Below are 17090 nucleotides of genomic sequence, written 5' to 3' on the forward strand. Positions count from 1 at the left end.
TCCACTCACCTCAGCCTCCCAAAGACGTGGGATTACAGGCTGAGCCACTAAGCCCGGCTCCTCTTTTTTTTTTAAAGACAGGGTCTTAATATGTTGCCCAGGCTGGTCTCGAACTCCTGGGTTCAAGTGATCCTCCTGCCTTGGCCTCCCTAAGTGCTGGGATTACAAGTGTGAGCCGCCGTGCCCACCTGTATACCTGAATACTTGTTCTTAAGCATATTACTTACAGTTCCAATCTCTCTTCTCTCGGCCTTCCATTCATTGTTTTATTTCCTCAATTTAATTCAGTAACATTTATGGAACACTTAAACACCAAGAATTTTGCAGTTTTTCTGCCAAGTAAAAATTTAAAACTGCCTTTGAATCCCAACCCAGATGTCACCTCCTAAAGATTTTTTCCAGTCTCCTGTGTTGAGCCTTCTTACATCTGTATTCTTATATCATTTTATACTTCCTTGGTTTGTACCATCACATTTTGCTTGAGTCTCTCTCCTTTACCAGATTGTGAGCTCCTTGAACTATATCTTTGCTGGGTGTAGTGGCTCATGCCTAGAGTTCACGATTAGCCTGGGCAACATAGTGAGACCTTGTCTCTACAAAAAATTTTTTAAAAATTAGTCGGGCATGGTGGCACACACCTGTAGTCCCAGCTACTTGGGAGGTTGAGGTGGGAGGATCGCCTGAGCCCAGGAGGTTAAGGCTGTGGTGGACCATGATCATGCCACTGCACTCCAGCCTGGCGACAGCATGAGAACCTAACTTAAAAAAAAAAACAAAAAAAAACTGTATCTTGTTTGTTTTTGTGTCCCTAAAGAGCCAGAGACAGGCCGAGCTTGGTGGCTCAGCCTGTAATTCCAGCGCTTTGGGAGGCCGAGATGAGTGGATTGCCTGAGCCTGTGGGTTCAAGACCCGCCCGGGCAACTTGGTGAGACCTCATCTCTACAATAAATAAAAAATTAGCCAGGCATGGTAGCGCATGCCTGTAGTTCCAGCTATTTGGAAGGCTGAGGCGAAAGGATTATCAGAGTCCAGCAGGTTGAGGCTGTGGTGACCGGGAGCGTGCTACTGCACTCTAGTATGGGTGACAAAGTGAAACTCCAACTCAAAAAAAAAAGAGAGAGAGCCAGAGACAGTGCCTCAAGTAAACAAGTGTTTGGGCAAAGGAGTTATGGCACATGTACATTTAACTTATACAAATTCTGCATGGCATGCCTAACTAAAAGATAAATACCATAATTGACACAGGCAGTTTCGCTTGCTGTTGTACCCAGTGAGTGTGTGCCTAAGATTGAGACAATATAAGAGGTATGAACCTGTTGTTGGTCTTCAGTCAGTGTCTCTTCCCATACGCCTCTGAAGGTGAACATTTCACCAAGCTTGAATGTTTCTCCTGTTGAAGATACTTTTTATAACATTATATATCAAACCAACCCACTGGCACTCCTTCCAGGCCAGCTATCTTAGATTTGAGAAGTAGTGTGTTGATCTCTAACATAGTGCTTTCCTAAGGAATTATCAAGGGTAATTTTGACTAGACTGACTTTCATACACACTGACTTCAGAGCCTAATCCTTTATGCAAGATAGGAATGCTACTATATAGTTCTACTACATGAATAATCTATCCTTTCTCTTGAGTTCCTATAGGTATTTGTCTTATCTTACCAGTTAAAAAGCAAGGATAATGTCTTTATACCTATTTGTATTTGGCATACTGCTTTCCAGAATGAATAGACATTTTATTATGGTTTTATGGTGCTGATATCTGTGGAATGACCCAGAACCACATCCTTTAACTCACTACCAGTAATCATCCACCTTGATACCATTTGCTAAATTTTCCCTCTGAATTATCACGTTTCTTTCTTTCCCACAGCTCTTCCGACGTGTAGCAGCAGCTTTGCCTGGAATGGAAAGCACACAGGACAGAAGCAGAGAAGATAGTATCCTTTTTGTTCCACAGGAAACTTTTATTGTTAAAACTAATCTGTAGAGCCTCCTTTGTTTGGCTAAGGAATATTGTACCATTGCCTTTTGCAACCAGGAAGTGATGGCTTGAGGGCATAGGAACTCAGAGGCTTTCTATAGCAAATGAGGTCTGCTTTTTCAAATGCACCCCTTTCAACCTGCTGCTCATTATAATTAATAAGAGGGGGTTTGTTTGCTTGCTTTCTAATGAGCAAAATACTCTTAGAATCCCAAATCCCTGTCTCCTTGTTTCTTTGTTTTGAGTCCCATTGACTGTGGACTTTTTTCCCATAGAATATCATATTTTATTTTTTTTTATTTTTTAAGTTGGAGTCTCACTCCTTCTCCCAGGCTGGAGTACAGTGGCACACACACTCACAGCCACCTCAGTGTCAGCCTGCTGGGCTCCGGCGATCCTTCCACCTCAGCTTTCCAAGTAGCCAGAATTACAGGCACACACTACCACACCCGGCTAATTTTTAAAATTTACTGTAGAGACAAGTTCTCGCCAAGTTGCCCAGGCTGGCCTAATATTTTCTTTTCCTACTTTTTCTAACACTTGAGTTTTCTGCTTGACACAGGCAAGAAATAGAATGGAACTTTATTATGGCCTCTACTTTCAAAGACAGGACATAATGAAGCACATGTAATAGTATCTCCAAGGATTTTGAAGTTTGATGTTTTTATTGTTTCATATGGTAAGACACTAGAAGGTTTTACCATATGCAACCATTTTTATTAAGCCATAGAGTTTATAGTACTTTGTATTCCACTCTTCCCACTTCTAAATGTTTTATACTTTCCAAGCCTTTATTACTTTTTTTTTTTTTTTGAGTTGGAGTCTCACTCTGTCACCCAGGCTGGAGTGCAGTGGCACACTCACGGCCACCCCATTGTCAACCTGCTGGGCTCAGGCAGTCCTTCCATCTCAGCCTTCCAAGTAGCCGGAACTACAGGCACGCACTACCATGCTTGGCTTGCTTGCTTATTTATTTATTCATTTATTTATTTATTTTTTGAGTTGGAGTCTCACTCTGTCGCCCAGACTGGAGTGCAGTGGCCACTCCCGGCCACCGCAGCCTCGACCTACTGGGCTCCGGCGATCCTTCCGCCTCAGCCTTCCGAGTAGCCAGGATTACAGACACGCACTACCACGCCTGTCTGATTTTTGATTTATTGTAGAGATGAGGTCTTGCCAAGTTGCCCAGGCGGGTCTCGAACCCGCGGGCTCAGGCAATCCACTCACCTCAGCCTCCCAAAGGCGCGGGATTATAGGCTGAGCCACCGAGCCCGGCTATTTATTTATTTATTTTAGAGACGAGGTCTCACCAAGTTGCCTGGCTGATCTCGAACCCATGGGCTCAGACAATCCACTCACCTCGGCCTTCCAAGTGCTGGGATTACAGACTGAGCCACCAAGCCTGGCCCTTTATTACTTTTAATGGCATAATATGTTCTACTGAGTTGAAGTTCCATTATTACATTTTTCCCCTTCTGTTAGAACTATTTCAGGCCACTTTCAGATTTCTTTTATAAGTTATTCTATAAGGGATATCATCTTAATATTACTTACTGTTGCTGTAGAATAATTTCCTTAGGATAGAGTCCCATAAATAGGGCTTGTGCCTCATTCTGACCCTTGCTGCATCCATAGATATAAGCAAACTTACCGCATATGAGCACCTTGTATGATGAGATGGCTATATAGAAAATATAGTAGCTGTGTAGGATCTAAAGTCAAATAGGAGTATAAAGGCCTTACCAGAAATGTCAGTGTTTGGCAGAATTGGAATTGCTTTTTTCCCATTTATGGGTCCTTAACTTTTGTTTCAGTGATTGACATAAAACTGGAAAAGCCTCAGGACCAACCCGTCAATGAAGGAGGCTGTTCCTGCTAATCCCCCGTGACATCTTCAGCTCTACTTCAGAGGCTCACTGCTTTGGTCCCTTACTCTCTCATTGACTGCAGTGTGAATATTGGCTTGAACCTTTTCCCTTCAGTAATAACATATTGCAATTCATCATTGCTGCCTGTCTCGTGGAGATGATCTATTAGCTTCACAAGCACAAAAAAAGTCAGTGTCTTCATTATTTATATTTTACAAAAAGCCAAAAGATTTCAGCATATTCCAGTGATAACTTTAAAAATTAGATAACATTTTCTTAACATTTTTTCCTTTTTTAATGTTATGATAATATACTTCAAGATGATGGAAACGTAAACAGTATGAGTGTGGCTTGGTTAAGGAGCAGTATGTTCACAGACTACTTGATCTCTCCCGCTTTTCTCACCTCTCTCTTCTTGCCCCATTCACTATTTTTACCCTCCTCCTCCTCAAAACAAACAAGAGGTGGCAAAGCAGCAGTCAGACCAAGCCCATTGGAATTATTCTTCAATTTTACAGAGGCCAAGGGCCAAGATGTTCAACATTTTTCTTGAGCACTGGTGTAAATTACTTAGTCTTTGAGGTCAAAATGCAGCTTTCATAGTGGACAGTGCTTGAATGAGAAAAGGGTTCTGGTGCATCTTCAAAATGAATCCTAATGAACACACTGAGTACTTACAAGTAGAAGAACATAAATGTGTTTCCACATTTGACCCTTTCACATGTGCTTTATTAGACTCTGGGAGAGAAAAGCAACCAAGTGCTTCAGAGCAGGTTTTTAATGTTTAGTTGTGAATGGTAAAATTACAAAGTTCTAATGAACTGTTTCTTCCAAGGTTTAAAATTGTCAAGATAAATTTATTGTTTGTTTAAAAAAACAAACCTTTATAAGCAATAGATTTCTTGTGAGTTTTCTTTATTTTTTTTAAATGTTATGCAGGCAGGGCACTGTACAAAATCCTTTAAGAAGAACCAATGGAATAAAAATTTGGCACCATGATCAAAACTACTAAACTAGTAGATGTAACGATATCTAAAGCTTACCAACAAAAGAACCCTCAATGGAATAGCAAATACTTTGCTTGGGACATTTGAGGTCAAATTGAAAACATAAGTTTTTTTGTAAGCCCCTAGAGGCAGATCAGAAAAAGCAGACATAGAAGAGGGAAAGGAGAGAATGGAAATAAAATTCAATATTATGCAGATTTATGCCTTATTTTTTAGCATTTTTAAAATGTTGGGTCCTTCAGGCTGGTTTTGCTTTTTATTAGATCTGTATAGTTTGGTTAATTAACTAGTGATTTAGTTTTATATTTAAGCTACAATTAATCTTTCTTTGGTGATATTTATTTCTTTGCCTTTTTTTTAAACTTTCAATTTTTAGATGTTTTGTTGAATCTATTAGCGCTTCATCACCATGGCAATATGTATTTCCCTTAAAACACTGCGAACAAATAATACTAGAAGTGCACCCTTTTAATCTTTACTAGTTATTGTGAGATTGCTGTGTAAGTTAATAAACATTTGTAAATACATTGTTTGCAGGAAGAAAATTTCTGAGTTACAGCTCAGGAAAAGCCTGCTGAATTTATGTTGTAAGCATTACTTAACACAGTATAAAGATGAAAAGACAGCAAAAATATCTTCATACTTCCTTAACCCTTCATTGCAACAAAACCCTTAACTGGGAGAACCTTAGTCCCCCTCTCTTTCCTCTTTCTCCTCCACTTCCCACTTATTATCACCTTGTAATATTCAGAGAGCACTTGGATTATGGATCTGAATAGAAATGCTTTCAGATAATCATTAGCCCACATACCAGTAACTTATACTCAAAGATGGGATGGAATAGTAAAGTGCTTTTATAATACGATATTATTGTTAAAGGCAAGGGTTGACTCTTTGTTTTATTTTGACATGGCATGTCCTGAAATAAATATTGATTCAATATGGCAGATGAGTCATATTCTTTATTTGGAAAAAGTTGTGATTTCTGACAAGGAGGTGATTGTCTTCCTACACTGTTGCATTTGATTCTTTTTGTGTATCTTTAAGAAAGTAACCAGTTATGCTGCTTTTAATATTGGTACTTTTATTTGGCTTGGGGTTCTTCAACTGAAGCAGTGAAGTGTGTTCATAGTTCAGATTTTTTTAATAAACACAATTTTGCTGCCAAAAATATATAAATAAAACATGAAATAAAACAGTTATTGACTTGGTTTCCCATTCCTGTCAAGGTAGTGAATTAGCATATACTTCTTACTCTCTCCTGGAAGAAATATAAAGAGAATGTGGAATCCAGAAATGTAACAGAACAACAACAAATGTGAGAAACACTAGGGGAGTCTGAAGATTTCAATTTTTGAGTGTAGGGGAGAGTGGCTGCACCTTGAATAATAGAATATATTGAGAAAATTGTTTTATTAAGATATATTAAGAAAAATGTTGTAAGTTCTGCTTTTGCCTCCTCATACATAACCACATCTTTGCCCTTGGAACAGGGGCCCAATAAACTGTGACTCTCCTACCAAATCTAGTCTAGTACCTGTTTTTAAAATTAGGTTTTATTGGAACTCTGTCATACTTTCTCACTACAAAGGCAGAGTTTAAAAGTTGCTTCATGACTGAGCATGGCTCATATCTGTAGCCCCAGCGCTTCGGAAGCCTGAGGCAGGAGGATCACTTGAGACCAGAAGTTTGAGAACAACCTGGGCATCATAGTTAGATTTCATCACTAGAAAAAAATTTAAAAATTAGCCAGGTGAGGTGAGGAGGAACAACCATAGCTGGCCCCCTTTCTGTAGAAATGAAAGCCACAGCCAGAATCCTGGTGCAGGTGTCCACAGGGGTAATGTTAGTAGAAAATTAGTAGAAAAGTCCAGATAAGCTGGTGAAGATAAAGAAAAGGTCCTAAAATAAGATATGATTTGGTTCGTGACCCGCCTGGGCAACTTGGCGAGACCTCATCTCTACAATAAATCAAAAATTAGCCGGGCGTGGTAGCGCACACCTGTAGTTCCAGCTACTTGGAAGGCTAAGGCGGAAGGATTGCCAGAGCCCAGCAGGTTGAGGCTGCGGTGGCCGGGACCGGCCACTGCACTCCAGTCTGAGTGACAGAGTGAGACTCCAACTCAAAAAAAAAAAAAAAAGATGTGATGATACTGAGTGGGAGTGATTACATGTAATGATTCCTGGAACTCTTTGCCCCTAGATTTGTCCCCTCTGCTTAACTTGACAGTCTGGTCTTTGACCCTTGTCCCCTCTACCTTCCCAGACTAGCAGCCTGTGCCCCAAGGAGAACCTGAACTCACACAGCAGTATAGTTGAATACCTAAAAGCTGCATCAAAAGAAAAAGTAAATACTATCTGATGCAGAAATACTTTGGGAAAGATAAGCAATAATTTAAAGATGGCATAATATTAACAGAAAATAATACAAAACAGTTAAAAGTAATACAATCAAAAAATTAAGTGAAAAATTTAATAATTGAAATAAGGAACACAGATGGGATAAATGGTAGACTGAATTCCATTGACAATGAATTGGAACATTAAATTAAACTCATTCATTAGAAAACAAATAGAAAAGATACACAAGAGGATAATAGTGTAACTGGCAACAGCAGTAGCAGTAGCAGTAGCAGTACATTTAAACTAGATTTTTTAAATGTACTGATAAGAATTGTGAGCATGATATGCATGTAATTTTAACTTACTATTTATTTACTTACTTAGATGCAGGATCTCACTGTGTTGCCTAGGCTGCACTGCCAGTACCTATTCACAGGTACAGTCATTGTGTACTATATCCTCGAACTCCTTGGCTCAAGCAGTCCTGCCTCAGCCTCCTGACTAGCTGGGACTACAAACCACATGCTACCACACCTGGTTTTGAACATGGTATTATGATAAGTATCTGCACATCTTCTGAAACAGTTCCAGACCCCTGCCTTCTGGTATTCATGCCTTGTATGATCCCTTCCCTTGAGTATAGGCTTGACTTAGTGACTTACTTTGAAGGACTAGAATACAGCAGAAGTGATAAGGTGTCACTTCAAATACTTGATTACAAAAGACTGGCTTCTGTATTATTCACACCATCTCTCTGTCTCTTCCTCTATGAAGCAACCTGCCATGGTTGTGAGCTGCCAGTGGAGATGCCCACATAACAAAGAACTGAGGGCAGCCTCCAGCCAGCAGCCAGTGAGGAACTGAGGTCCTCAGTAAAACTGAATGAAAAGTCACGGATTAAAACAATATTTGTAAATAGCATATTTGGTAAGGGGCTGGTATTCAAAATATATGAAGAAGTCTCGTAATCTGATAGATCAATCCAATAAAAAACAGGCAAAAGATTTGACCAGACACTTCACCAAAGAAGATAGAAAGATGGCCTTTTAAAAGGACATGAAAAGATACTTGACATCATTAGTCACTAGGGAAATGCAAATTAAAACTACAATGAGATACCTCTAACACACATATTAGAAAAACTAAAAACTAATCGTACCAAGTGGTGGTTAGGATGGGAGTAACTAACACACACTACTGGTGTAAGATTTTGGGAAGACAGTATGGCAGTTTCTTACAAAGTCAAATGTATACTTGTATAACCCATCCATTCCATGCCTAAACATTTACCCACAAGAAATGGAAGTATGTGTTCATACAAAGACTTGTATACAAAATTCATGGTAGCTTAATTTGTATAACAGAGAACTAGAAACTACCCATTAAAAGGCCAGGCTTGGTGACTCAGCCTGTATTCCCAGCACCTGGGAAGCCAAGGCGAGTGGATTGCCTGAGCCTGTGGGTTCGAGACCCACCTGGGCAACTTAGTGAGACCTCGTCTCTAAAAATAAAATAAAAAATATAAAAGGTGAATATATAAATATATTATGGTACATGCACACTCTGCAACACTACTCGGCAATAACACAATGAACTTTTGATACCCAAAACAGCAATCAGCCTCAGAACTGTCTTTAGTGAAAAAACATGGACAAAAAAGTACTTATTTTGGCTTGGCACGGTGGCTAAGACCTTCAGTACATGGCTGAACAGAGTGATGAAAGCAGATATCCCAACCCTTGCCTTGTTCCCAGTCTTTTCGGAAAATAGCATTTAGTCAGCAGTTACGTGTTAGGTGTGTGTGTCAACAGATGAAGTGAGATATAATGTATATAGCATATATCTCACTCATTTAAACTGTACAATTTAATGGTGATTTTGGCATATTTCCAGAGCTTTGCAACTATCACCACAATCCATTTTAGAATATTTTCATCACCCCCAAAAGAAATCGTGCACCTAATTAACAGTCACTTCACATTTTCCCCCAACATGACAATTACCACCCCCATCCCTAGGCAGCCACTACTTTCTGTCATTATAGATTTGTCTATTCTGAACATTTTTTATATAGATCAAATCACGTAATACGCAACCTTTTGTGACTGGCTTCTTTCATTAACAACGTGTTTTCAAGGTTCGTTCATGTTATAACATGCATCAGTACTTCACTTTTTTTGGTGTGGATATACCACATTTTTGTCTATCAGTTGATGATTTGAATTGTTCACACTTTTTGACTATTATGGATAATAACCTTTTCATAAGCACATAAGTTGTGGGTACATATGTTTTTATTTCTCTTGGGCATCTATTTAGGATTGGAATTTTTGGGTCATATGATGACTGGTTTGTTTTATTTTCCTTTTATGATAGACTTTTTAATAATTATATTTTTAGAAAAAAAAAATATTTTTTTTTTTTTTTGAGTCAGAGACTGTCACTCAACCTGGAGTGCAGTGGCATACAGCTCACTATAACCTCAACCTCCTGGGTTCAGGCTATCCTTCCGCCTCAGCCTCCCAAGTACTTGGGACTATAGGCACATGCCACACCACCCAGCTAATTTTTATTTTTTGTCGAGACGAGATCTTACTGTGTTGCCCAGGTTGGTCTCAAACTCCTGGCCTCAAGCTTTCCTCCCACCTCAGCCTCCCAAAGTGGTCAGATTTCAAGTGTGGGCCACCATACCTGGCCTAGATTTTCAGAAATATTTGGAAGAGAGTGTTTTCATATATTCCACACCCAGTTTCCCCTAGCATTAAATATTATATTAGAGTGGTACATTTATTACAATTACTGGACTTTTTTTAAAAAGACTTGGCATCATCCCTATATTGCACAGACTGGAATGCAGTAGCTATTCACAGGCACTGTCAGGTGCACTACAGCCTCAAACTCCTGGGCTCAAGTGATCCTCCTGCCTCAGCCTCCTGAGTAGCTTATTGATAATATTGATAAATTCTTATTAGCAAAAGTCCATACTGTATTCAGATTCCCTTTATTTTTAACCTTTATATCTCTTTTCTATTCTGGGATCTTACCCAGGATACCACATTTCTTTTAGTAAAAAAGTCTGCTTTTTTACTGCTTTTTTCACATTTCTTTTAGTAAAAAAGTCTGCTTTTTTACTGTAACAGTTTCCCAGACTTTCACTGTTTTTTTGGTGACCCCAATAGTTTTGAGGAGTACTGGTCAAGTATTTTGTAGGATACTTCTCTATTGGAATTGTTGTTTTTTCTCAGGATTTGATTGAGGATATAAGTTGCTGGAACACCACAGAAATAAAGTGCTACTTTCATCACTTCCTATCAAGGGTTGACGTTTATCACCTGGCCAAAGTCGTGTTTGTCAGTTTTCTCCATTGTGTTACTCTTCTCGGCCAGGCATGGTGGCTCACCCCTGCAATCCCAGAATTTTGAGGAGGCTGAGGGAGGAGGATTGCTAGGGGCCAGGAGTTCAAGACCAGCTGGGCAACATAGTGACCCCGCTTCTACAAAAAATAAAAAAATTAGCCAGGTGTGGTAGTGAGTGCCTGTAGTCCTAGCTACTTGGGAGGTTGAGGTGGGAGGTCCCAGAGCCCAGGAGTTTGAGATTACAATGAGCTATGATTACACTACTGCACTCCAGCCTGTGACAGAGCAAGACCCTGTCTCTTAAAAACAAAACTTTTCCCCTCACTTCCTGCTTTTCCATATTTGTTTCCTATGTGCAGCCTGTGCTTAAGGGGTGGAATTTATGCTTCTTCAGGGGTGACTAAGTAAATTATTGGGAATTCTACAAGGGAGATTTGTCTCTTCTCCTTCATGTGTTTAATATTTCTTTTATACTTTGGGTTATAATCTAATACTACTTTACATCTATTTTCCCAACTTTCCATCCTCTCTCCATTTTTTTGATTTATAATTTTGTATACTTGTGGATAGTTAATTCTCATTGTTGCATATTATTCCATTTTGTGAATATACTGGTGAGTTTATCTTCTAGAATTTAAGTTGTTTCCAGTGCCAGTGCTACTCTATTTTTGTACCTATTTTTTTGTGAATGTCATTTGTACCTTAGAAGAGATTGATTATAAGGCACACATACATTTGGCTTTACCAGTTTCCCAAGCATTGTACCAGTTTACACTCATTCCAGCAGCGTATGAGATTTCCAGTTGTTCCACATCAGTACTCATGTTGTCTTTTTCATCTTCAGCCATTTTTTTTTTTTTTTGAGTTGGAGTCTCACTCTGTCGCCCAGACTGGAGTACACTGGCCACTCCCAGCCACCGCAGCCTCGACCTGCTGGGCTCTGGCGATCCTTCTGCCTCAGCCTTCCAAGTAGCTGGAACTACAGGCACGCGCTACCACACCTGGCTAGTTTTCTTTATTTATTGTAGAGATGAGGTCTCACCAAGTTGCCCAGGCGGGTCTCGAACCCACGGTCTCAGGCAGTTCACTCACCTCAGTCTCCCAAGGCGCGGGATTACAGGCTGAGCCACCGAGCCCGGCTATCTTCAGCCATTTGGGTGGGTGTGTAGTGCTATCACATCTTAATTCAAAACTTTTACTGTGCTGGCCAGACAAAGCAGCATGTGGACCAGGTGTAGCCCATAGGCTACCTCCAGATTAGAGTGTGTTGTCTATGAGGATTAATGTTTGTCTTGGTGTGTGTGCAAATAATTAAAAATTATCTACTGGACAGCTGGAAGAATTAAGAAGTCATGTTATAGTCCTACTAGTGGAGAGATTTTGAAGCAAACTGCATCTGGAACATCCATTTGCATTGATCGTTCTCTTCAGTGGCGAGTAGAAAACCCCAGGCAGGAAAGGGTCGAGAGATCTTTTGGGGGAAAGCCAGGCAGAGAACAGGGGAGTGAGGTGAGGAAGTAGAATTTCTGCAGGTAGACTGAAAACCTGTCCCCCTATTGGGGAAATAAGGAGTAATTTTATTTTTTTGTTTCCTTCTTTTTCCTTTGGTGATCCAATCATTTCTATGAAGTTTCATGCACATGTCTTGATGATGGAACTGGTAATGACATAGAAAATTAAAAGTGGGAATTTCCAAGGTTGAGGGGCACTGTGATCTGAGGCCCAGAAGGAAAGCTAGGACCCAATTCCTAGGAGTTCCCAGGAGGCAGATCTCAGCTCCAGGTGAGAAAGGAGGTCTCACAGGCTGAGCTATCCCACAAGGGCAGGGAAAGGGAAAGAGTAAAGGAACTCCCAATTCTTGGGGGTGGCAGAAAGCAATAGAATGGTCCCTATCAGGCAGGGGAGGAATCTTTTTAAAGGGTATTTAGGGTCCTTTCCAGCCAGGTGTTCTGGATGTAGGACTGTAGTTCCAAGACTGAATCATACACTTGATTTTGGAGAAGTGCTCAGAGTGCAACAGATCCCCACTGTCTACAGAATCTCTCCTAGTGGGGGCTGATAGAGGTAGGGTGGTCTTAAGAATGGATCAGGAGTGGAGCACCCACAGTAACCTGTGAGCAACCAGGCAGTACCTGGGCTGCCCAGACACTTTGCAGAGATGGTTTTGTCTGAGTTTAAACTATGTTGTCCATGAGGATTAATGTTTGTTTATGTGATATTTCTAACTTTCCAAGTCTGACCATATCCTTCCTTTGCTTCAAATCTTTTGGAGGCTGGCTGTGGCCTGGGAATATGTAGTTCAGGCTCCTTCCTTGACACTCAGAACCCCTGGTGGTCTGACCCTTCTACCCAGTCACAGATCTAGCCTTACCCAGAGAACTCCCAGCATTGACTGAATTTACCTCTTGTTTCCTCTTCACCTAAGTCAGCAAGCCCCACAAGACCACAGGTGGAGGAGCATTTATCTTTTAAGCCAGCTTAAGACACTTCCTCCTACACCTAGGTTAAGGGCTCCTCCTTTCCCTGTGTCCCTACAGCCTCAGGGCTACCATTTGACATAGCCCTCATAACACCGTTTTGTCATCATCTCTGTCTACATATGGGATAGACACATAAGCATCACAGAACTCCTTGAGTATAAGAACTAAGTCTCATCAGTCCCCCAGTACCCAACCCTGTCTGCCCACAGAGCAGGATTTGCTACAGGAAAAGAGATGTGTGCGCTGTACAGCTGATTGCTTAGACGGTCCTGTTCTCTTCTCTGGGAATTATTTTCCTGCCAGGTGATGAGCCACACAGGATGTATGGTGCAGAAGCAGTGTAGTGTGGTGGACAAGGTCAAGTGGCCTGCATTTGAATCCACATTCTGACAGCATGCATGACCTTGAACAATTTCTTTCTCTGCATCTTTTTCTCTGTAGGTAAAATAAGGATAGTGACACTTGATGCATGGGGTTGTGAGTACTTATGAGAAACATAAAGCAGGGAAGCTCTGGGCAGTGAATGTGAGTGTTCTGGCTGTCTGATCTCAAAGCCCACCCGTGTCCAGCCATATTTGTTTAACCCATATTCATGGTAAGGACTCAGGATGGGATGGGCTCTTCCTGTGTACTGACTCTCTAAAAGCCCTGAGACTGAACTTCAGAGGGTAAGAGGAAAGGTCATTCCCAGAGCCAAACTCAGAGATGTCTCTGTTGGGCCATGCAGGGCACCCTCTAATGAGATGGCTTAATGAGGACGCCACTGAAAGACTGAGAGAATAACTGGGCACCTGTTAAAAAATTAAGGTTGAGGCTGATCCGAAGGTGATGAGTTATCTCGATTTTTCACAGTCAGTTACAGATCAAACTCCTTGTTCTACTCTTTGCCCTTCTCACTACTGCACTTGACTCAGCTTAAAAAAAAAAAGGCCTGGCATGCGGGCTCACACCTATAATCCCAGTGACCCCAGAGGCTGAGGTGAGAGAATCACTGAGCCCAGGAGTTCAAGACTAGTCTGGGCAACATCTCTAAAAAAATTTAAAAATTAGCTGTGTGTGGTGGTGCATGTCTGTAGTCCAGCTACTCCGGGGCTGAGGTGGGAGGATCACTTGAGCACAGGAGTTTGAGGCATGCTATGATCACACCACTGCACTCTAGCCTGGGCAGCAAAGCAACACCTTGTCTTTAAAAAAGAAAGAAAAAGATTAAGGCTGAGGTTCCATCCAAGCCACGGACTGGGTCTGATTCACTGCTGAGTCTTCAGAACACAGTACAGGCCTTGGGACACTCAAGGTATGCGACCTCCAACTACACAAATGCTGACAGACCTTGAGCTTCTCAAGAGGCTCTTTCTTGCACCCATGCTTGTGCTTATGCTGCTGCCACTTATTGGCATTCCCTGCCTGGCCCACGAGGTCCTCTATAACCTGGCCTCATCCACCAGCTAGCTCTCCTCACCATGCAGCCTGCTGTTACATGAAACTGGTTCCTCAACTTCTTGATGCTCTCAAGCCTCTCAGGCATTTGCTCATGCCATTTCTTCCACCTAATCGTTCTATGTGGAAAGCTCTTCCACCTTTCTTGGATTGGCAAACTCCTACCATCCTTCAAGGCTCAGACTAAATTTCCACTTCCTGTCCCAAAGCTTTCCCCAGTTCCCTTGGTAGAGAAGGATATCTCCTTTTCAGAGCGCCTACTGCACCATGTTCCTCTCTTACCTTGCTGAGTCATTGCTATTTGTTTGCGCCCTCTAATTCAGTGTCCACATAGACACCTGACATTTTTGAGGTAGACACCTGACATTTTTGCCACCTGGCTCTCATGTATTCATTCCACTCCCGGGAACAGTGCCCTAAATTTCCTTTGGGATGCCACATCACACCTGCTGTAAGCCCTGTTGTTTTAGACTCCTTTTCCAGATCACTGAGATTGCTTCAGGGATGGCCACAAGACCCAATTTAGGCTGCTGTCCATCAGCACTTTTATTCATACCACTGGAGGAAGAGAAACTCTCTTGGCTACTTGAGTTCCGGAGGGCATTAATCCGGAGCTGCTAAACATCACCACAGCCTCCAAATGAGTCAGCCCAGTGACTGTAAAGATAGAAACAAAATCTCAGTGACTCTATTTGAGCCCCTGGACCACACAGTTCTTGGACCTTTCAAGTTATCTGACTTAGTGTCTTCTCTTTGGCCTAAATCCGTTTGAGTAGGGGGTTTCTGCCACTCGCAGCCTCAAGAGGCCTGATGCAGAATGGTTGTGTTTTCTTCCCTGGCCACCGGGTCTCTACAGTAAGAGATCCAACTCTAGAAGGATGACAACCTACTGGAAAAGACCTCAACACCACAGGACTCTCAGAAAACGAGCAGGGCCTGGCCTGGATCATCTATCAGCTCAGACAACAGAAAGCCTGACAGCCCCTCTCCTCCAGCCCTCAGGGAGAGTCAACTTCAACCTGCCACCTTATGTGCAGGGAAAGCAAGATCCAGAAAGGCTAAGTGACTTGCCCCAAACTGCTCAGCTAACATGCTGTCCATCTGATCTCAGAATCCACTCTTCTCACTACACCAGAGAAGACACTCGTGATGCTGGGTCATGGAAATGTCCCACGGAGACAAGGCCTCCTAGGGGAACAAAGCAAGTCAGAGCCAGGGCTAGAGCCAACCACACCTTTATTAGTCTCTGCAGCAGAACCAATGGATCCCCCATCTGCAGGGGAAACTTAGTAGGCTACTCTGAGCAGGGATATTAGCATTTCTGTTGGTGACTGGGAAGAGACTGGAAGGGGAGACTGCTGAACCACCTGAAGGCAGGCACATATGGGGCTAGGTGGATCAGGCCCCAGAGAGGAGCACTGTCATCTCCCCCAGATGAAGGAAGAGACAAAGCCTGAGATGGTGACAGGCACAGCTACAGAGCTCCTGGTATCAGAAAGGCATTTCCACATGGAGGCAACTTCCTAGGGCTGGAGGTCCCAAAGAGAACTCACCTGTCCCCCAAACAGGAGCCCAACCCAGGTTCAGCTCAGCTGTTGTCATAGTTAACAGGGAACCCAGGAAGCTGGTGGTGAGAAGGATGGGGTGTTTGGGGTATGGGCATGGTCAGTATTAACAAAATGGGCCAAAAGCGGGGGCTCACGCCTGTAATCCCAGTACTTTGGGAGGTGGAGGCAATTGGATTGCCTGGGCCCAGGGGTTCAAGACCAGCCTGGGCAATATGGTGAGACCTCGTCGCTACAGTAAATAAAATATTAGCTGGGTGTGGTGGCATGCACCTGTAGTTCCAACTACTTGGAAGGCTGAGATGGAAGGGGTGGCCTGAGCTCAGCAGGTGGAGGCCACTGAACTCTAGCCTGGGTGACAGAGACTCCGACTCAAACAAAACAAAAATCTGGCAATACATTCATCATAGGCACAATCATGAAACTTCCCTCCACAGAAAGTTCACATCTCCCCTTTTCCCAGCAAGCTACTTCGCCTGGAGACCTGCCACGATCTCACCCTGGCCTCCACCCCAGCCCAAATGAACTCCTCTTTAATTCCTCGGACATGCTGTGATGTTCATGGCTCTGCACGTTTGCCAACAGCCCTACTCCCAGCCTACCTGCCTCACTCCCTGCCCCCAAGCGTCCTGACTCTACAGCTCTGTCAAGCGTGTGGACTCCTGTCTTCCCCACTAGGCCTGGAGCTCCCCAGGGGGAGAGCAGAGAGCCGACTCATGTTGCGTCTCCAGCGTCTGGGGATCTCGAAGCCACATGAGGTGGTGTTTGCTGCGTCCTGATGTGTTAGGAGGAACTCTATCCGTGTGTGTCTGTGAGGGATTGCTGGGGTGTCTGGCAGCAGATGTGAAGACGTCGAGTGATGCGTGTGCCTGGGATGACAGCTCCTTCCGATGTGGGGGGTGAGGATAGGGAGCAGGGGGAACGATCCAAGCCCATAAGGAGCCAGAGTGGGACAGAGCTTGGAGGGTGGACGGCGGGGTCCCGGGGGAGGAGGGGTCTAGCAGTCTACGCGAAGGGTCCAGGGCTGCGAGTCCCGGGGCTCAGAACC

General features: G+C 42.8%; 1 protein-coding gene across 3 annotated transcripts in view; it reads left to right on the top strand.

The window, feature by feature from the left end:
- Nucleotides 1-6059, top strand: part of RAB6A (RAB6A, member RAS oncogene family) — a 95219-nt gene extending 89160 nt beyond the window's left edge. For all 3 annotated transcript variants that reach the window (XM_021715842.1, XM_008064668.1, XM_021715843.1), the window contains 2 exons: nucleotides 1876-1942; nucleotides 3801-6059. In XM_021715842.1, the coding sequence (XP_021571517.1) occupies nucleotides 1876-1942; nucleotides 3801-3865 (132 nt within the window). In that variant the 3' untranslated portion in view covers nucleotides 3866-6059. The remainder of the gene's footprint in view (nucleotides 1-1875; nucleotides 1943-3800) is intronic.
- The last annotated feature ends 11031 nt before the right edge of the window (nucleotides 6060-17090 follow it).

The sequence above is a fragment of the Carlito syrichta genome, unplaced genomic scaffold, assembly GCF_000164805.1.
Source record: "Carlito syrichta isolate Samal-C Ts95f unplaced genomic scaffold, Tarsius_syrichta-2.0.1 Scaffold307839, whole genome shotgun sequence".
NCBI classification, from domain to species: domain Eukaryota; kingdom Metazoa; phylum Chordata; class Mammalia; order Primates; family Tarsiidae; genus Carlito; species Carlito syrichta.